Below are 22,695 nucleotides of genomic sequence, written 5' to 3'. Positions count from 1 at the left end.
ATTTTTCAACAGGACACAAAAAACACTGACCATAAAGAAAAGAAAAATGAACACACTGGGCTTCAGCAAAATTAAGCACTTGTGCCCATCAAAAAATAACATTGAAAGTGAAAAGGCAAGACACAAAATGGGATAAATATACTTGTGTGTGTGTATAAAATTTCCTGTATCTAGGATGTAAAACTCGGTATATATAAATAACTCCTAAAATCAATAGGAAAAAAGTGAGCATAGGAAGAAAGTGAGCAAAGGATTTGAATATACACTTCATAAAAAACAAAAATCAAAATGGCCAATAAACATATAAAAAGTTACTCAACATCAACAGTCCCCAGGGAACACAAATTAAAACCACAATGAGATAGCACTACCCATTCACCAAAATGGTTAACATGAAAAAGGACTGCATAACCAAGTATTGGTGAGGTTGTGGGCAAACACTCATTTATTGCTGCTGGGAATATAACTTAGCACAACCACCTCAGTAAACTGTTTGCTGTATCTACTAAAGCTAAGGATACACATACCCCATGGCCCAGTGATCCTACTCCGAGGTTCACATCCAACTGTAATACACACAAGCAGCTACCAAAACACATATACAAGAATATCGAGATTAGCGCTATTCCTAATAGCCCCCAAATGAAAGCAACCTCATGTCCATCAAAACAAAATGGATAAATCGGAACACAGTACAACAATGAGAATAAACCAGCTATTGCTACATATGCTAACACAGATAAACCTCATAAATCTGTGTTGAACAAAAGAAGCTAGATACAAAAGAGAACATAATTTACGTAGAGTTGAAGACTGGAAAAATGAATCACAAGTGATAGAAGGTAGTGGGCAGGGAATGAGTGGGAGAGGGTCTGAAGAGACTAATAGGGGTGTTGGTGATGGTCTGTCTCTTCATTTGAACGATGGTATATGTTTGTTTAGAAAATTAATCAAGCTATACACTTAAGGTTTGTGCACTTATTTGTTTGCATATTTCAATACAAAGTTTCCTTGAAAAAAATGCATCTTACTGATAGTGGATCTTACAAAACCACAGAGCTTTAAAATCTGGTAAATTCTTAGATTTAAGGGTCAAAGGGGAATGACTGACTCACCCTTGATAGGGAGGTGGCTAGAAATGAGGCTGGGAGAATAAATTCAGGCCACACTGTGACGTTCTCTCAACGCAATGCCAAGGACTTGAGAGTTTATTCAGTGGAATGCAGAGAGTGAGTCGGGACTCAGTGACGCAATATGACTAGATTCACGTTTATAGAAACAAATCTTATACCAAGATATGAAATAAAATGAAAATGGGGAGGGGAGAGAAGATCCAGGGAAACTAGGTAAGACACTGTCAAAATAACGAGGAAAAAAATGAAAGCCTGAGATGGCGAAGAAGTAAAACGTATGTTTTCCCCCTGCCCATCCATGTCTGCCCTTTATCTGGACCTACCGAGTAAACAAGTACAGATTCTGAAAACACCGGTTATGCCTGGAAAGTTGCCGTTTCTCCATCCCAGGAGCATCTTCACGTTGATGGCTTGCAGGAGAGGGGCGATTCCCCGGAGTAGCTGCCGTCAGACCGTTTTTATCCTGACGAGTTCTTGGGTGCTAGTTCTTGTCATGCTTCACAGCTCAAGGCACTTTCAAGCATGGCATTTCCTGGGAAGTTAAAAGAGAAAGTTACGTTATCTGCTGAAAAAATCACAGGACAGAAACTGCAAGCAGCACACATCTGAGGACTACAAAAGTGGATCAGTGTTTTTTGACACTAACTTCTTTACTGGGGTAACGCAGTCTGAGGTTTAAGATAGATTGGAAAGGTTTTCTGGTCTCTTTGATGGACCTTTGTGCATGTATACCTTGTTCATAAACTCGGGGGGAGGTATTTCTGGGGTCCACAGGGCTGGAGGAACACTCTTGTTACATTTAAAACCATAAACAAGCTACAGCATTCCCTATGCTTTTTTCCCTGTTACTGTATAGCTAGATACATAGATACATACATAGAGATAGAGATATAGAGAGAGAGAGTTTAAGGAATTTGCTCACACGATTATGGAAAGGCTGGCAAGTCAAAAATCTGCAGGGTGGGCCAGTAGGCTAGACACCCAGGAAGATAGCCATCACAATCGGAACACCTGCTTTCCTTCTGGGAGTCTGGACATATGGTACATGCCAGGCAGAGGCTGCGTTTGTGACCAGCTTCCAATAAAAACCTTGGGCATGGAGTCTCTAATGAGCTGCCCTGGTAGACAGCATTTCACAAGTGTCTTTTTTTGTTTGTTTGTTTTTTTATACTGCAGGTTCTTATTAGTCATCAATTTTATACACATCAGTGTATACATGTCAATCCCAATCACCCAATTCAGCACACCATCATCCCCACCCCACCGTGGTGTTCCCCCCTTGGTGTCCATATGTTTGTTCTCTACATCTGTGTCTCAACTTCTGCCCTGCAAACAGGTTCATCTGTACCATTTTTCTAGGTTCCACATACATGCATTAATATATGATATTTGTTTCTCTCTTTCTGACTTACTTCATTCTGTATGACAGTCTCTAGATCCATTCACGTCTCAACAAATGACTCAATTTTGTTCTTTTTTACGGCTGAGTAATATTCCATTGTATATACGCACCACATCTTCTTTATCCATTCATCTGTCAATGGGCATTTAGGTTGCTTCCATGACCTGGCTATTGTAAATAGTGCTGCAATGAACATTGGGGTGCAGGTGTCTTTTTTTTTTTTTTTTCTGTACGCGGGCCTCTCACTGTTGTGGCCTCTCCCGTTGCGGAGCACAGGCTCCGGACGCGCAGGCTCAGCGGCCATGGCTCATGGGCCCAGCCGCTCCGCGGCATGTGGGATCCTCCCAGACCGGGGCACGAACCCACGTCCCCTGCATCGGCAGGCGGACTCTCAACCACTGCGCCACCAGGGAAGCCCCAGGTGTCTTTTTGAATTATGGTTTTCTCTAGGTATTTGCCCAGTAGTGGGATTGCTGGATCATATGGTAATTCTATTTTTAGTTTTTTAAGGAACCTCCATACTGTTCTCCATAGTGGCTGTATCAATTTACATTCCCACCAACAGTGCAAGAGGGTTCCCTTTTCTCCTTGCAAGTGTCTTCACAACTTGTTGTTGGGGGAATTAAGCACATCCTGTGCACCTCCACTGGGAGAGGACCCTTGGAAGATTGCTTTCCCCCAGACTTTATCCCATATTCCTTTTTCCTCTGCTGATTTGGCTTTGCATCCTTTTGCTGTAATAAGTCATAGTTGTGAGTATGACTAGATATTGAGTTCTGTGAGTCTTCCTAGTGAATCATTAAACCTGGGGGTGGTCTTGGGGATCCCCCAACCCAGGGTATTACAAGAGCCCATCTTATTCCCTTTCTCCCTCGAACTACATCGAAAGGTGTAACACAAGTAAATCACATAGTGTATCAAAAGAACATTATAATGAATAACATAAAAACAGCTCGAGAGGAACTAGTGATTATATAGTACTTGGGGAATAAGAAGTGCTACAAAAATGCTAAGTAACGATAATAAGACAAATTATACTTTTCCACTAATTGCAAAGAACATTTCCACTGATTTTCACAGAAAACAAACTTAATTATGTGTGTCCAGCAAGAACTATTATAAATCTTTTAAATAGATCTAGAATATTTTTAGTGAGAAGGATAAGTACAGAGATCCATTAACTAAAGGGAAAAATGTTTAGGGACAATTGAATGAAATTTCAAGCCTAATAGGTTTTGAGATCAATTTATTAGAATTATAAGGAAATATTTCATGTATAATGATCTCTGGGTTTTGCTTAATAGTCATACTAATTAACTTCTCAAATTCAATAAAAGTGTAGGAAATTTACTTATGTTCAGTACTTGACAAAATAAATCATGGTAATTACACATATTCACATGGCCAATGATAATTCCTCTAACTCAGTCTAATAAGCAAGGGTTCTTTAAGATAATTAGTCTTTAAAAAAAAAAAGAAAAAGCCACATGTATAAAATGACTCCTACTTATTAGGAGTTTTGAGCCTTCATGATGATGTATAAACAAGAGTTTCCTAAATCTTCAGGTCAGTAGTAACATCCTTTCAGGTGCAGCTTTAGTAAGATGCGTATTCGCATGACATTATAACACACCCAGGTACGATCTCTAGGGGCTTGAAGGTGTTGGGTGACATAGTAATGGGATTTTTTAATTTCAGGGCTGCCCTGACATCCACCGTGGCTACATGGGGAACAAGGTAATATATCAGAATCCCAGGAAAGTTATAGATGATGAATTATCAAAAGGCTGATACCTAAGAAGTGATTAAAACCATATACCAAGCAAATTTTATCTGTCTTCTGTATCACAAATGAGGCTGGCATTCCATCTCTTGACATATATAATCTAAAACAATTCTCAAAGTGTGATTCTCAGGTCATCATCACCTGGGAATTTGTTAAGAATGCAAATTATTCAACAACAACAAAAACAAAGGACCCACTTCAAAAATAGGCAAAGGACTTGAATAGGCATTTCTGATAGACAGAGAGACAGGTAGATAGATAGATAGATAGGTAGATAGATATACAGTACGTATATGCAAATGGTCAATAAGCACATGAAAAGATACTCAATATCACTAGCTGTAGTGTAAGTGTTTGACTTTCAATTCCTGAGGCATTCATTTCAAAAGACAACAATTCTGAATAAACATATTGCCAGGTGTATAACACAGCAACTAGCAAACCAACCAGATAAGGGACTAGGCTGTCCCCACCCATGAAGGTCCCCTTTTGGAAAGCCCAAGGTAATCAAGATAACTGATTGAGTTATCCCCTTGGGGGACCCCACTTCTCCCTTCTTGTGCTACGATTCCTGCTCTTATCCTTTCAATTAGCCAATAGAGAGTGAGCCCAAGAAACTCTAGACACCTCACTCTCAGACCCTAATAAAGGCAGAGCCCCAGGTCCGAGCTCTCTCTCTCTCTTTATCCATGACCTCACTGTGGCCCTTGGGTGTGCTGCATATCCTCCAGGACTTGTGAGTTAAAAGTATGTTCCTCAGCGTTCTCTGACGGTTTTTGCTGAAGTATGTCTGTAAGAGCTGGCCCAGTCATAAGTAGGGACCCCAGTGGGGAAATGTCTATGGAGGTTGCTGGGAGTAATGTGTACCCAGTGGGTGTCACAGGCATTCCTAACCAAGTAGGCTTGGGACCCATGGAAGATTAGTCATTAGGGAAATGCAAATCAAAACCACAGTGAAATACCACTTCCCACCCATTAGAATGGACATGGAAATTATTTTTTAAAAAACAAAATGGAAAACAGCAAGATTTGGTGAGGATGTGGATAAGTTGGAACTCTTGTGTGTTGCTGGTGGGAATATAAAATGGGGTAGCCACTCTGGAAAGTGATATGGCAGTTCCTCAAAAAGTTAAACAGAATTACCAAATGATCCAGCAATTCCACTTCTAGTTATATATCCAAAGAAATTGAAAGCAGGAACTCAAACAGATACTTGTACCTCAATGTTCATAGCAGCATTATCCACAGTAGCCAAAAGGTGGGAATGACCCAAACGTCCATCAACAGATGAATGAATAAATAAAATGTGCTCTATACCTACAGTGGAATATTACTTAGCCTTAAAAAGAAATTAAATTCTGGGCTTCCCTGGTGGCGCAGTGGTTGAGAGTCCGCCTGCCAATGCAGGGGACACGGGTTCGTGCCCCGGTCCGGGAAGATCCCACATGCCGCGGAGCGGCTGGGACCGTGAGCCATGGCCGCTGAGCCTGCGCGTCTGGACGGGAGAGGCCACAACAGTGAGAGGCCCGCGTACCACAAAAAAAAAAAAAAAAAAAAAAAAAAAAGGAATTAAATTCTGATACAAGCTACAACACGCATGAACCTTGAACATATTATGCTAAATGAAATAAGCCAGCCATGAAAGGACAAAGACTGTACAATTCCACTTATATAAGGTGCAAAGCCACAGCTGGAGACATCCAAGACAAACAGACAAGGGCTTCTTAGCATCAAAGGACAGTGAAGTCTGATCTTAACAACATTTCTGAGTTCTCACCCTCCCAGCAGGAAGCAGCAGGCAGGAAGAACTGACTCATTAACAGTCATAAGCGCCCCTGGGAGTTCTAGAGAATATTTGGAGAGGAGATACCTAGGGAAAGTCTGGACTTCTTAATCATCTGGCAAGTGAAAGGATATAAATATGGGTATAAATATGTGACCATATTTTATTGTTGTAGATGGGTAAGGCCAAGTCTGTGTTACAAAAGGGAAATAATAGTGAGATGTGGTTGTCTGAAAGGTATTTTTTCCAACTATCCTCTTACACACTTGTTTCCTGTGGTACTTGATTGTAATAAATCATAGTGGGAAAGAGTCTGTGTAGCTGATCCAGTAATATCCTAATATCCCTGGCAATGGAGAAGCCAGGCATTCAAGGAAAGTAAAATAGGAAATAAAATAAGAACACAGACTTTCAAGCCAGACAGCTGAGGGTAGTGGATTCTAAGGGGGTTCCACGGGCGCTCCACAGGCTCCATTTCTTAGCAACACTTTGAGAAGCAATGCAGCAGGTACTCGATAATGGATGCTACTGATATCATTCTTGTTATATGACGGCAGTAGACCCTGTGAAAGAAGTTCATTTAGTAAACTCTTACCTTCTCATTACTTACATCTGCTTTGATTTCACATGACCAATAAGCACCCTGTGTATTCTCAACAGCGACCAAGAGCCACTGGGTTCCCTATCTTAATCCATGTCTCTGTCACTTTGGAGCACCTCCCCCTCCCCTAATGATGACCACCCTTGGTAGCTGACCTCTTTGGGTCTCCTCCACTTCTCCAAGTCTGAATAGTGATGATTATGAGTTTCCAATGTTAATCAAGGCTTAAGATATTGTCAGCCAAATCAATAAAAGCTTTGTATAATTAAAGTTGAGCACCTCTTATTTTGCTTGAGAAAAGCTGTAAGGATTCTCTCGCTCTTTAGAAAGGGTTGGCTGACATCTAAAGATTTTCAATAAGTTCAAATTGCCAGAGAGATTTGTTTCTCAGAGGGCCGAAAGAAAAACGATAAAAAGAACTTGAGAGTACTGTATTGGAGAGAATTGTAAAGATAATTACCCACATTAGTCACATTTTATCCATTTTCTTTCTCTGCTTTTTTTCTAAAAAACTAGAAATGGAATCCAAGAAAAACCTTTGTGATAATAGAATAGATCCCTTTATGAAGTGTATGTGCGCTTGAGATATAAATCCAAATAGCAGTGCTGTAACCGCCAGCCTATGTTCAAATGTTCTGTCCAAGTTAGGTGCTGAGATGACACTTGATCAAGATACAGATCACTGGTGTTCGTAAGAACTTCTCCTCGGGTGCCCTTGGGTTGGCATGGAGCTCTCCCAAGGGAGATTGTGATATGATTCTGGGCACCCTGCTCACAGAGTGAAACCAACTATTGCATTCTATCTCCCTCTAGAAGCACAGGGACCCTGGAAGCCCGGGGGCAGCTTCTTCAATGATTTTAATGCCAATAATACCACTCACCATTTATAACAAGATCTTGGTAATCAATGATGGTATTTCATGAATACACAGTGCACCTAACTGGCTGATTGGTATTTGTTGGATATCTGTGAGATTTTCAGTTTTGTACAAAATAACAGAACTACTATTATTGAAGGTGTGATTCCATGAAGCTTTCAACATAGTAGAGTTGTACATATGTGCAACCCAATGCGTGTGAGGACCCATATGCAGGGGTGATATTCAAAATACTTAACAATCTATATGGCCCAGCCAACAACTTGTCAGATAGATGTCAGTCAAAAACAATCATTGCAGCCCTACTACTGCTTTTTTTGAAAATTATTTTATATTGGAGTATAGTTGATTAACAATGTTGTGTTAGTTTCAGGTGTATAGGAAAGTGATTCAGTCAGCCCTTGGTTCCTGGATTCATGAATCCTGACTATCGGAGAAACAGCACCATATATTGGATGATGAATTAGAGCATAAACATCCTCCCAGAGAACACTGCCCAACACTGCAAGTATTGCCACCTAACTTGCGCTTATATCTGACTCTCTTCAGAAGGCCATTCCACAGTTCTACCAAGCCACCTGTTTTAGGTCGATGGGAAACCTGGTAAGACCAGTGAATTCCATGAGCGTGGGCCTATTACCACACTTCATTTAGTGTGAAATGAGCTCCCTGATCAGAAGCAATGCTTATACTATGACAGTGGATAAGGCAGTCTGTAAGTCCACAGACGGCAGTTTTGGCAGAAGCATTGCATGCAGGAAAGGCAAATTCATATCTAGCGTATCTATTCCAGTAGGAACAAAACATTACCCATTTCCTGATGGAAGTGATCCAGTGTAATCAACCTGCCACCAGGTAGCTGGCTGATCACGTCAGGTTGGTGCCACATTGGGGACTTGGTTTTGGTGTCTGCTGTTGACAGACTGGGCCCTCAGCAGTGACTATAGCCTGGTCAGCACTGGAGAGTGGAAGTCCATGCTGCTGAGCCCAGGCATAACCTCCATCGCTACCATCATGGCCACTTTGTTCATGGTCCATTGGATGATGACAAGAGGGGCTGGGGGAAAGGCTGACTGGTATCCACGGAACGTGTCATCCCATCCTCGTGATTATTAAAATCCCACCAGTTGGTGAGTATTGACATGGGACACAAATACCTTCATGTTTTTTACCCACTTAGAGAGGTCTATCTGTATCCACCTCTTCTCAAGACTTCTTTGTCACTAATTTTCCAATCATACTCCTTCCAAGTCCCTACCTATCCAGTCAAACCACTGGCCACAGTCCAGAATTGGTATGTAATTGCACATCTGGCCATTTCTTTTTCCAAGCAAAATGGCCAAGCAGGTGCGCTCCTCAAAGTTTTAGTTAACAGAAGGATTTCCCTTTACCACTAAGAAAGGGGCTGCAGTGCCCTTACATATTGTGGTGCCTGAATATTGTGCAGGACCATCTGTAAATCAGGCACACGTTTTCTCTTCATTAGGGAACTCCCCACAAGGCCATAGATGCGGGCTGGGAGAAAATAATGTAAGAGTGGCAGCCATGGGCACTTGGGCCAATTCCTCGTGTAACTTACTTGTGCCTTCAGGGCCCGCTCAAGCCCGATCTCCTATATACTAGGTCCATTCGATTACGGAGTGTGCTGTGCAGGCCCAGCTTTATGGCTCTGTGGGTCAGACAACATTCAGTTCACGATGGGCAGTTCAGGTCACATGGTAAATTGGTGAGCCGTGCATAAGCAGCCAGTCTCTCTAAGACCCAGGAGCAAGCCAGTCTCTCAAAAGGAGAATAATTATCCACAAAGAATGGCAGGACTTTGCTCCAAAATCCTAAGGGTTTGTGCTGGGATTCACATATAGAGGCTGCCAAAGGTTCCAATCAGTGTCCTTATCTGCCACTGCCACTTCAAGCACCATTAGATCCGCTGGCTTGTGCGGCAGAGCAGTTTGCACATCATCATGGACTTGTAGAGCGTCCTCTTGTTTTGGACCAAACCAGCAGCTTTGGGGGTCACTCAGTAAATAGGCTGGAGTCATACGCTCTGAGGAATATGTCTCCTCCAAAATCCAAAGAGATCTCCTAGGCGTCGTGCCTCTTTTCTGATTGTAGGAGGGCCAGATGCAACAACTTATCCTTCACCTTAGGAGGGATATCTTGTCATGCCCCTTCAGAGGCAGAAGACCCCTGAATTTCGGATTTATTTCCCATCCTCTGACAGGCAAATGTCTTAATAATAAGCCCACAGTCATTACAAACTCCTGCTCACTAGGTCCAATCAGAATACTATCCTCGATGTGATAGGCCAGTGTGATGTCTCACGGAAAAGAAAGGCAATCTAGATCTCTGTGGACAAAATTATCATAGGAAGCTAGGAAGTTGACATGCCCCTGAGGAAGGACAGTGTTAACCCCATCGCAGTTCTCTGACTAAATATGATGCTTTGTCTTCTCCTGCTCCTTCCATGTGGTAAATTAACCCAAATCTGCCCCTTAGGGCAGCCTCTCTCTCTTCTTCAGATGAGGGGCTCTTTGGCATTCTCATTGTAGTAGGCTGAATAATGGCTCCTCAGATATTCCCACATCCTAAATCCAGAACCCATGAATGTGACCTTATATGGCAAAAGAGACTTTGTATATATGATTAAATTAGGGATTTTGTGATGGGGAGATTATCCTGGATTATCTGGGTGGGTCTGATGTAATCACAATGGTCTTTCTAAGAGTGAAGCAAGAGGAGTCGTAGCGAAACTGACTTGTGACCCCCTCACCTCCAAAGCACATCACTCCAATTTCTGCTTCCACCATGACGTCACCTTCTGTCTCTCAAAGAATATTGGCAGCTACTAGAAGCTGAAAAACTCAAATAAACATTGTGTCCTCAGAGTCCCCAGAAGAAACCAGCATTGTTGACTCCTTCACTTTAGCCCAGTGCCACGGATTGCAAATGTCTCACCCCAGAACCGTAAGAGAATAAATTTATGTTGTTTTAAGCCACTAGGTTTGTGGAAATTTATGACAGCAGCCGAAGGAAACTAGTACACTCTGCCTAGGGCTTTGAGGTCAGCCTGTGCTATGAATTGTGATTGTGAAAAGTGAAGAGGACATTTTTGTGACTCCACAGTGTCCATTCCACCTTCTCCCATTCAACATGAGCCATGCCATTTGGTGAACTGATCCCCGGAGGGGGTCATGATTAGCTCAAGCCCAACTTCCTTAGAGTTGGTTGGTTCAGGAGCACAAGCCCAAGTCAATCAATGCACGGATTTCTCCTGGCAACAGGGATTAATTTAGAAATGGGCATGTGACCCAACTGGGGCCAGTGAGATGCAAGGAGAAACAAAGACAGTCTTTCTTCTCTGTTTTCTATTTCACTAAGAAAGAAGAAGCGGTCAAGAGTCTTTCTCAATCTCCCACCATGTATAGCCATGTATTGCTTCTGTGCCCATACACTCTGCCTTTTTGTGATACTAAGGATGAGCTGTAAGTTATTGTCCTCTAGATTTGATCCCTTTTACCTACTTGAAGACATATTGCCCCAGAAATTCTCCGCTCTACCTACTGCATCATGAATTACCCCCTCTGTACTAGATTCTTCTTATCGGCATGAAAATATGCTTTTATTTTTTCCATCTTAAAAACTTCCCTTTTAAGTGACTGATAATGGGTATGAGGTTTCTTTTTGGGTTGCTGGAAATGTTCTAAAAGGGATTGTGGCAATGGTTACACAACTCTGAATATACTAAAAACCATTGGTATGTACACTTTTTTTTTTTTAATTGTCAGTATTTTTATTTACTTATTTATTTAATTTATTTTTGGCTGCGCTGGGTCTTCGTTGCTGCAGGTGGGCCTTCTCTAGTTGCAGTGAGCGGGGGCTACTCTTCGTTATGGTGCAGTGGCTCCTCTTGTTGTGGAGCATGGGCTCTAGGCGTGCAGGCTTCAGTAGCTGTGGCATGTGGGTTCAGTAGTTGTGGTGCACGGGCTTAGTTGCTCTGCAGCATGTGAGATCTTCCCGGACCAGGGATCGAACCCATGTCCCCTGCATTGGCAGGTGGATTCTTAACCACTGTGCCACCAGGGAAGTCCCGGTGTGTACACTTTAAATGGGTGAATTGAATGTATGTGAAGTGTATCTCAATAGAGCTATTATTAAAAAAGAGGATATTGGCAAATATGATATTCTAAATGTTTGAAATTGGGTAGAATAAGTCACAATGATATTTTAACTACTTTAATGGAATATCTGAAAACATCTGCAAACTTATTCTATAAAATGATATAAATAGTATTTATTCATTAATAAAAACATGATAAAATAGAAAACAAATACGAAAATAAAAGTACATCTATAAACAAAGGCCCTTTCTTTTTTATTATTAATTTTTTAACTGAAGTATAGTTGATCTGCAATGTTGTGCCAGTCTCTGTGTACAGCAAAGTGACTGTTATACACATATATATATTCTTTTTTTGTATTAAAAAAAGCCCTCTCTTGACATCACTCCTCCCTCCAGTTGCTACTTTATTTCTCTCCTTCCCTTTGCACTAAAGTTTATTTTAAAATTTGCCTTTACTATTTTTCTTCAATCCCTCTTTTCCCACATGCTATTGAACCTACTCCATTCAAGCTATCACCTCAACGCTTCAACAAAACAGCTCTTCAGGGTTGCCAGTAACTTCCACGTAGTTAAATCTCATGGTCAGTTCTCAGTCCTGATTTTACTTGTCCTATCAGTCGTATTTGACAGTTTATGATCTCGTTTTCCTTGTTATCAGTCAACTATTGCTATAAAAGTGTTCTGTAAAAAACCACCCCAAAACTCAGTAGTTTAAGACATTTTTGCTTATTCATCTGTGGGTCACACGAGGGGTTTTTTGATGTAGGCTTGGCTCAACTGGGCTGGGTGGGCTCCAAGTGGCAGGATGGGTTCTGATCTGTTCCATAAGTTTCTAATCTTTCTTGGACCAGCGTGTTAACTAGGTCGTTTCTCTCCTGTAGATGATTGACTGCAAGAGGGCAAGTGCAAACACAGGATGCCTCTAAGGTCCAGACTCAGAACTGGCATGGGCACCTCCACCATCATTCTGTTGGCCAAAAAAATCATGTCTTTGAGCCCAAAATCAAAGGGCTGGTGAATATGCTCTATCTTTAAGGGGAGTATTTACAAAGTCATATGGCAAAGAGTACGGACACAGGGAGGGGTGAAGAACTGAGGTCTCTAATTTGATCTACTATTCTCCTCCTTGAATCACTTCCTTCATTGGTGTCCAGAATATCGCATTCTACTAGGTTTATTCCGTTGCCTGCTTCTCTCAGCAGTGGAATTGGAATGTCTCAAGTCTCGGTCCCTGGACTTCTTCTCTAGCTATAGTGACTCATTTGGTGATCTCATCTAGTTTTATGGTTTTAGAAATTGTCTATATGCTGATGACTCACTTGTTTATATCTTCATTCTGACTTCTCCTCTGAACTCCAGACTCATATACCCAACTATCTACACTTGAATGCCTAATAACAAGTTTAAACTTAACAAGTCCAAAAACAAACTCCTCATCTTCTCCCTTAACTGTTCCCCTGGTAATAAATGGCAACTTTTTTTTTTTTTCCCCAGATGCTCAGGTAAACCCTTGGAGTCATTCTTACTTCTTTTCTTGTCACCATCATCTCTTACATTTTAATGGCCTCTTCCACCCTATAATCTGTCTTCAATACAGCAGTTAGAGTAAGCTTTTAGAAACAGAGGTCAGATAATGCCATTCTTCTGCTCAAAACCCTTCAGTGGCCAACATCTCACTTACAATACAGCTCTGCTATGACTTTATAATACAATCTGATCTTCTGTTATCCTTTGACTCTATTTCTTTTCACCTCCTCATTCGTTCTGCTCCAGCCACATGAACTTCCTTGGTGTTCCTTGAATAAGCCAACTATCTCCTGTTCCAGGGCCTTTGTATTTTTTGTGCCTTCCCCTGGAACGCACTTCCCCCAGATATACCCATGCTTGCTCCTTTAAATTACAACCCTTACCTCCATCACCCTTTTCCCCAGCTCTCATTTTTTCTATAGCATTGTTTATCACCATCCTACAGGCTATAGGTTTTACCTATTTGCTGATTGTCTATGTCTCTTGGGTGGATATATGAGTTTCACAAGAGCAAGAAGTTTTGTTTTGTTCACTGCTATATTCTCAGAATGTAGAACTGTGCCTGGCACTTGGTATGCACACAAAAATATTTGATGAATGACCAAATGGATGGATAGATGACATTGAAGAATTTGGTTAACCTGATAAAATCTGCTTCATTCATTGTGGTTGAGCTTAATGATTGCTAAAACTAACCTGACATACCTTAAATGTCTCAATAAAAAGTGACTACCTGGCTTCCCTGGTGGCGCAGTGGTTGAGAGTCGGCCTGTCGATGCAGGATCGTGCTCCGGTCCGGGAGGATCCCACGTGCCGTGGAGCGGCTGGGCCCGTGAGCCATGGCCGCTGAGCCTGCGCGTCCGGAGCCTGTGCTCCGCAGCGGGAGAGGCCACAACAGTGAGAGGCCCGCGTACCGTAGGAAAAAAAAAAAAAGTGACTACCTGATGAGTGTTATTAGCATCGTGGGTATGGATGGAATTACCCAGGAAGTACATACACACAGAGAAAAGAAGAGGGCAAGGATTCCCTTGTTCTTCCTTCATCTACCTGTCTGGCTACTTCCTATGCCTCCTTAAAGCACAGACATTTCTTAGAAGCTTTTCCAGTGAAAACACTGGGGCTAAAGGGAGTTATTTTACCTTTGAAGAGAACTAGTATCTCTGCAAATCAGGGCAAGATAAAGCTCCAGAAGAGACTTGGGCCTCACTGTGTGCACAGGCATTAATTTCACTCCTGGCATCCAAGCAAAAGTCCTGGAGTTATTATAGAAGGTAGTAGAGGGTAGGTGTTAAAAGCCTGGGCACCAGAGCCAAAACACCTTGCTTCAAATGGTGACTCCACACTATTAAGTGTCCTGTGACCTTGGGCAAGCAACCTAAGTTTTCAGTTCCTCACTTTTATCATCTGTGCAATGCATTTAATAACAGTAGAGTTACTGGGAAGATTAAATGAATTAATGAAGATAAGGCACTTAAGACATAACGCACTATAGGTCATGTACATGTGATATGTAGTGAGTACTGTACAGTGACAGTGATACTGCTGCTATTTGGAGGTAGGATCTTATTATTTGAGACATAGCACCATCCCCTCCTTGAGTGCTCACCCACGGCTGGGTTACAGGCTGCTTTGTGTTTCCAGAGCACCCTGTATGTACTGGCCTTGGAGCACTCACATCGTGTTGACATTATCTCCCCCACTAGACCATAAACACTCAGTGTTGAGGGCCATGTCTAATTCATTTTGGTAATCACTTCCTGGTATAGCACCTGGCACTTAGAAAACACTCCCGTGCCTATAGGGGCCAGGTCTTTATTGAGTAAAGTCATCTAGATGTAAATCAACAAAAGGAATGGTAGAGAACAATTGCCCTCTGGCGATACCAAGTAGCAGCAACTATGCAACTTCAGCCTATTGTCATGTGGAAAAATAGGCAGCGGGCTTCATACCATCTGATTTTCCAATGCCCTCTAGTTTCTATTGCTGCTGTAACAAATTATTACATATTAGTAGCTTAAAATGACGCCAATTTATTATTTTATAGTTCTGCAGGCCATAAATCTGGCAGGGGTCTCACTGGGCTCAAATCAAGGTGTTGGCAGGGCTGCACTGTTTTCTGGAGGCTCTAAGGGAGAATTTGTTTCCTCACCTTCACCTTCTAGCTGCTGCCCACATTCCTTGGCTTGTGGCTCCCTACCTTCATCTTCAAAGCTAGCAATGGCTGCTTGAGTCCTTCTCACATTGCATCACTGCAATCTCCTTCTCTGCCATCCTTTTGCACTTTTAGGAACTCCTGTGATAATATTAGGCCGTCCACATAATCCAGGAAAATCTCCCTATTTATTTTTTAATTGAAATATAGCTGATTTATAATGTTTCAGGTGTACAGCAAAATGATTCAGTTATATAACATATACATTTTTCAGATTATTTTCCATTATAGGTTATTACAAGATATTGAATATAGTTCCCTATGTTATATAGTAAATCCTTATCTTTTTTTTTTTTTTTTTTTTTTTGCGGTACGTGGGCCTCTCACTGTTGTGGCCTCTCCCGTTGCGGAGCACAGGCTCCGGACGCGCAGGCTCAGCGGCCATGGCTCACGGGCCCAGCCACTCCGTGGCATGTGGGATCTTCTCAGACTGGGGCACGAATCTGTGTCCCCTGCATCGGCAGACTGACTCTCAACCACTGCGCCACCAGGGAAGCCCTATTTATCTATTTTATATATAGTAGTGTGTAACTGTTAATCCCAAACTTCTAATTTTTCCCTCCCCCTTTTCCCCTTTGGTAACCATAAGCTTCTTTTCTATGTCTGTGAGTCTATTTCTGTTTTGTAAATAAGTTCATTTGTATCACTTTTTTAGATTCCACATATAAGTGATATCATATGATATTGGTCTTTGTCTGACTTACTTCACTTAGTATGATAATCTCTAGGTCCATCCATGTTGCTGCAAATGGCATTATTTCTTTCTTTTTTATGGCTGAGTAATATTCCATTACATATATGTACCACATCTTCTTTATCCACTCCTCTGTCAATGGACATTTAGGTTGCTTCCATGTCTTGGCTATTGTAAATGGTGCTGCTATGAACATTTGGGTGCATGTATCTTTCTGAATTAGAGTTTTCATCTTTCCTGGATATATGTGCAGGGGTGGGACTGCTGGATCATATGGTAATTCCATTTTTAGTTTTTTAAGGAAACTCCATACTGTTCTCCATAGTGGCTGCACCAGTTTACATTCCCACCAATAATGAAGGAGGGTTCCCTTTTCCCTACACCCTCGCCAGCACTTATAATTTGTAGACTTTTTGATGATGGCCATTCTGAGCAGTGTGAGGTGATACCTCATTGTAGTTTTGATTTGCATTTCTCTAATAATTAGCAATGTTGAGCATCTTTCCATGTGCCTGTTGCCCATCTATATGTATTCTTTGGAGAAATGTCTATTTACATCTTCTGCCCATTTTTTGATTGGGTTTTTTTTTATATTGAGCTTTATAAGCTGTTCGTATATTTTGGAAATTAATCCCTTGTCAGTCGCATCCTTTGCAAATATTTTCTCCCATTCCTTAGATTGTCTTTTCAGAAAATCTCCCTATTTTAAGGTCAGCTGATTAACAGTCTTAATTCTATCTGCAACCTTGCATCCACTTTGCCATGTAAGGTAACATATTCACAGATCCCAGGGATTAGGGCATGGCTATCTTTGGGGCACTATTATTTGGATGTAAAAATGAATGTTGGATTGTTCTATTATGTTTTCTCTGATACAGGGCCTTTCATTTGTTGGGTTTGCATTTTCTCTCTCATGCTGTAGGCCCCTCTCATGTATTTGGTGACTTATGGTGGTAAGCTCAACTTCCGTGGGAGATTTCTGCAGACATCCATGTGTCACTGACCTCAGGAACCATGGCTGTGTTGGTTTCCCTTGAGGGGGCTATGGTGGACTCCCACACTATAGCCACTGTGGTTTCTCAGTACCGTGGACAGAATGTTTTGAGGGAGAGATGCGCGAAGTTCCAGGCTGAGCATCCCTTCTTTGCAGAGTCTCCACCCCCCACTGCACCCAGCACACACATCACGACTACAGCCAGGAGGGAATAGCTGCCTTTCCCCTTCCGGTTCCCAAGATTATTAGACCTTCCTCTAAGACACTGTGAAAAAAGAAGTATGTACGAGAGGCTGCATATCAACATTATTGGGTGAAAAGGAACCTGTTTGTTATTAGACAGGCAAAACCAGTGCAGTCTCCCAGGTAGCCTTTAATGTCCCATACCAGAGGCCTTCTCCAGTTTTTGATAATAACGGTTGACATTTACATAGCATTTAGCATGTGCCAGAAGCTGTTCTAAGCACGTGGCATATATTAACTCATTTATTTCTCACAACTCTTAATATCCCCACCTTGCAGATGCGTTTACAGAGGTTGAATAACTTCTGGATTATTCAATGTTTTATTTTGAGCAACATCTTCAAAACAAAGACGATATGAAGGAATGCGCAACAAGAGAAACTGCACACACACACACACACACACACACACCATTTAACTCAAACAGGTTTCACTCATTTATTTCCTTCAACAAGCCAAACAATGCCAGCAGGCAAGAGGAGTCAGCGCCTGGAGAAGCGGGTGGAATCCTGTTCTGGGATGGACTAGTGCCTCTTGCTCCCTCGGCTGCCACTTATTTCCAGCCAGTAGGTCTGGTGATCTCTGCTCCCAGAGTTCTTTGCTCCAATCTCCACTGGAGGTAGGAGATGGCTCACCATCATTATGTGGGAGCCTGCAACCCCTGACAGTCGCAGGAATCAACACTCAACAAGGCTTGGCTGGCTGGCCCTGTGTTCTGACTGGGGAGGCTGAGCCCTCCAGGTGTGCCTCACAATCTATTGGTTAGCAGCGGCATCAGCCCTATTCTGATTGGCTACATGCAAAGTTTCGTAAGCCATCATTTCATATTACATCATTAGATATGCATTATTGGCTAGTTATATCATTCCTCATCAATATATTCCAGAACTTTCAGGAACTTTTCTAAACATGTTTATGAACTTGGGAACTTTTCTAAATTTGTTTATGACCAAGTATTTATCTTTTTTGAGTGAGGAAGCCACATGCTAACCCTTAATGAGGTATATATGTACGATTTTAATTACTTGTGGAAAAAATGTTTACAAGAAATGCTTTGGGTGGGAAAGCTAGTTTACCATTTTTAAAGTACAGCAAGTAGGTTTTTATTTATCCCTGTTAGAACATAGGGTGGGCCATCCTTTAATCACACACAACTAGCCAGTGACAAAGCTAGGATTCATATCCAAGCAGTCTAAATGCAGAATCCACATTCTTAACTACTGTCTTATATTTATATTGCCTCTCTGCCTGGAACTAACACTCCTGGCTCAACTCAATACTCCTCCCAAGTGTACAGACCATACTCGGAGAAAAGCCAAGTTATCAAAAGGGCAGACTACGGATGTCTTGTGAGCAACATGCAGAGGACCCTGCTGTGTAAAAGATATAAAGCTACTGAAAATTTCCAAGCGGGGGGATGCTAATAAACTAATATATAGGGGATCTTTAAATTACTGTAATTTTCCTGCCTTGTAATAGTTGCTTTGCTTTTTAAATAAAATTTTCTCTGATACAATGTGGTTGGCATGATTGCAGCTGTTGGAATTATTGCCCACCTATAGCTTTACAAAAAAAGATTCTCCCGGGTTTCTGGATGAAACTTCAGCTAAAAATTCTCTTAGCTTAGTAGTAATATCTTCATAGAGATATCTGGCCCTTTGGCACCATGGGCATTAAATGACATAAGGATAACATTATCTTTTTCTAAGGCCCAGGTGAGGAAATGGCACTGCCTCCGCCAAACTGTAGCTTTAGCTTGGGCTGTGGTTGCAGAAGAGGCATTGCACAGAGCATCAAACAATAAGTGGACTTAGTAGATTGGAGCCACTACCAGTGAACGTGAATGTGGAGCAGATTACTGGGAAGCATATGAATGGAATAAACACACCAAGTCTAATTGAAATATGGAGACTGCACAAGTTCACGGTGTGTAATTTACAAAGTGTGTCCTTTGGGGGAAAAACAAACATCACAACACGGTCCAGAAGGTGAGTGACCTTTGAGTTGGTGGCTCTTTCCTTTGTATCAACAACATGTGGCTTAAGAGAGTGCTATGTGCTCACATTTTTATACCACTTGGACATGATTTTTCTGAAAACATTTTTGAAAATGGTAAGATGCTACACAAATTTGATCTGCAACAATTATTGGAAACAGTCAGGGCCCGTATGAAATCTTGAATTTTCAGATGAAGAAACAATTCAACCTGATTTTTCTCTGCCTAAGATTCCTGTTACATGTAAAATAGTGGCTATTTATTTCTAGTCATTATCTTTGTCGTAAAGGAAGTTGTGAGGAGACAGCTACCGATAGTGGCTATTAACACTTTATGTATGACACGTTAGAGCATGAAACTAACAATCAAGGTGTGCTTACAAAACACCCAGGACTTTTAATCCTCACGACAATGCTACAATAAAATCAGAATTTTAGAATGACAGAGCTGAAGCATATCTACCAAGACTAGGCAACTAGTAATCATTAGAGATGTGATTCAATCCCAGGTTTGTTTTACTATAAGCTTTGCTCGTTTCACGAGGGTACAGTGCATCCCTCATGGAATTGTTTAGCTATAAAAGATCGGGTAATGGTATCTGCTTTTTCATGTTTAGAGCTCAACGTTAGTCCATATAAACCCAAACCTTATAAATACTTAATGTTAAGTACTTTTACTACTTTCCAGCGGAGGGGAAAAAAGCAATTTCCAATTGATTGAACGCATTTTCAGACACAGTTTACCAGTAGAATAGTTTCAGGCAATTCAGCCTTTTTATCTCAACCAGCAGAAACTTTAAAATTTATTTTGTACTGATAAACAGACATGCTAGATGCATTTTGAATTCGGGTGAACATTACTACTTCTTGTGATCTATGAGTAACTGGCCATCAGGGTACCCAGTGAGATAATTCCTATGTTTCCCATTCAGGGAGAAGGTCATAGTCAAGGGGGCACAAGGTGAGTTATGGGCATCTAATGCATCATGTTGATTCACCCCCACTCCTCAATGCCACCCTCTGTTGTGCATTATGATTCAAAACCAGGAGAATGTGTGTTGTGGACAGATTTTAGTTACACCGATGGAGTCTTCCTATCCAGCCACACATTTGTCAATATGTGAACAATAGCACAAGTTTATAAAACACATGGATAATGTTAGAGTTATAATCTGCAACCCCAGACTAGATGACAATAAATGTCACTCATAATATTATGTTCCTGACCTTGTTGTATTTAGATGGTAGTCCTAAAGAAACTTACCTATTTATGTGGATGGGAATATTAGCATCACACTTATATTTCATAATGAACATGTGAAAGAAAAATTTATCACATAGTTTGGTATTTTGCGAAGCGAAATTTCTACTTGACCCATCTAAATCTTGGGTTTTTCTTAAGACACAGAAGCTCCATTTGTGTCCACTCTCTTGGAATAATGCTGTTTGTCTAAATTTCCAAAATGCCTAGTTTACTATTAAACAGGAGGCAGGAAATGCAGACCTTACTGAGATTATCCCATTCATTGGTACATTTCTTTTGATGGTAGACAAAAAAAGTAGGTATAGGCAAAGGAAAAAGAGATAAAGTAATTGCTGAAGAATGGCTTCTGAAGGTGAGTGATGGATGGAGAGCAGTCAGGTTTTTATCTTAGTTTGGGAGGGGGAGGGAGGAGGGCTGAGAGGAACAGACATGAGAAGGTCAGCTAAAAAGAATTCAAAAGAAAGGAACATATTCGTAATTATTTGGGTCAAGCTTAAGGTGAGAAATAAAAGTACAGAGATAATAGAATAGGAAAAAACCACAATTTTAATAGTTAACATTTATTGAACTATTAATTCCATTTTGCAGAGGGGAACCTGAGACACAGAGGGGTTAAATAGCTTGTCCAAATTTACACAGCTCGTTCACGACAGAGCTTGAATTTCAATCCTGGCAATCCGAACCACTATTTTAAAATGGGATATTAACGAAGTACAATACATAAAGTGAACTCTCATAGAGAAGGGATAGAGAGACCAAGGGATTAACTGGGGGGGACGGGGAGGGGAAAAAGTCTGCATTTCAAATAAAATTTACTAATGGGTTAATTATAGTTGTGTTTTATTAACGTACGGAGCACTCTGTATATGTTAGCTCATTTAATCCCGCTAACAATTCTGTGAGGTAGATACTAGTCCATTTTTCAGACAAGGGCACTTGATATTTGATAAACGACACATACCTTGCACAGAGTTCCACCTCAATAGCAGGCTCTGGAGCAAGAAAAGGAAGACTGAAGAAGACCTGGCAACTGAACGGAACAGGGCAAGGTAAGCAGGCTGAAAAGTGAGAAAGGCAGGAAAAGCTTCCCGTTTAAGCCTAGGCTGGCTCCAGCTTTCAAATCTCCCCGGCCAGCCCGCCAAGGAGTCACAAAGCCCGCCCCTCAGCTACAGGGCGACGCCCCCTTCCGCGGCGGTTCTCGGAGCTCCCAATACTTCCCGCCCACTCTCTGACCCCGCCCACCGCTCCCAGCATCATTTCCTGTGCGCTGGGTGCTAATTGGTCCAGCAGTCGGAAGTGAGGGCGGGCGGTGGGGCCGTTGCCGCAGTGACAGTGCTGGGGGAGTCTGAAGATGGCGGCGTCGCGTCGCTCTCAGCATCATCACCACCATCATCAACAACAGCTCCAGCCCGCCCCAGGGGCTTCGGCGCCGCCGCCGCCACCTCCCCCCCCACTCAGCCCCGGCCTGGCCCCGGGGACCACCCCAGCCTCCCCTACGGTGGGTGGCCTGGCCCCCTTCGCCTCCCCGCGGCACGGCCTAGCGCTGCCGGAGGGGGATGGCAGTCGGGATCCGCCCGACAGGCCCCGATCCCCGGACCCGGTTGACAGTACCAGCTGTTGCAGTACCACGAGCACAGTCTGTACCGTCGCCGCAGCTCCCGTGGTCCCGGCTCTTCCTGCCTCATCTGCCGTCGGGGTCGCTCCCAGCCCAGCCGGCGGTGGCAGTAACAATTCACCGTCGTCCTCTTCTTCCCCGACTTCTTCCTCATCTTCCTCTCCATCCTCCCCCGGATCGAGCTTGTCGGAGAGCCCCGAGGCTGCCGGAGTTAGCACCACAGCAACATTAGGACCTGGGGCAGCAGGACCTGGGCCAGGGGTCCCAGCAGTGAGCGGGGCCCTCCGGGAACTGTTGGAGGCCTGTCGCAATGGGGACGTGTCCCGGGTAAAGAGGCTGGTGGACGCGGCAAACGTGAATGCTAAGGACATGGCCGGCCGGAAGTCTTCTCCCCTGCACTTCGCTGCAGGTCAGAGACTTTGAATTGCTTATTAAGGGTTTTGGTGTT

The 22,695-nt window shown here is 42.4% G+C and overlaps 1 protein-coding gene and 1 long non-coding RNA gene across 2 annotated transcripts in view; one reads left to right on the top strand and one right to left on the bottom strand.

The window, feature by feature from the left end:
• Positions 1–751: 751 nt before the first annotated feature.
• On the bottom strand, positions 752–22,360 carry LOC307179574. Its single transcript, XR_013825432.1, has 3 exons — positions 22,244–22,360; positions 21,594–21,662; positions 752–1,665 (listed from the first exon to the last, which is right to left on the bottom strand). It is a non-coding gene; the product is annotated as an uncharacterized lncRNA (long non-coding RNA).
• TNKS (tankyrase) overlaps positions 21,865–22,695 on the top strand; it is a 177,445-nt gene continuing 176,614 nt past the window's right edge. Inside the window, exon 1 of the mRNA XM_079908906.1 lies at positions 21,865–22,656. Within this exon, the coding sequence (XP_079765032.1) occupies positions 21,984–22,656 (673 nt within the window). The 5' untranslated portion in view covers positions 21,865–21,983. The remainder of the gene's footprint in view (positions 22,657–22,695) is intronic.

The sequence above is a fragment of the Stenella coeruleoalba genome (assembly GCF_951394435.1).
Source record: "Stenella coeruleoalba genome assembly, chromosome: 21".
In the NCBI taxonomy this organism is placed as follows: domain Eukaryota; kingdom Metazoa; phylum Chordata; class Mammalia; order Artiodactyla; family Delphinidae; genus Stenella; species Stenella coeruleoalba.
The sequence above is the reverse complement of the archived record's forward strand: the minus strand, read 5'-3'. Positions and strand labels throughout refer to the sequence as shown.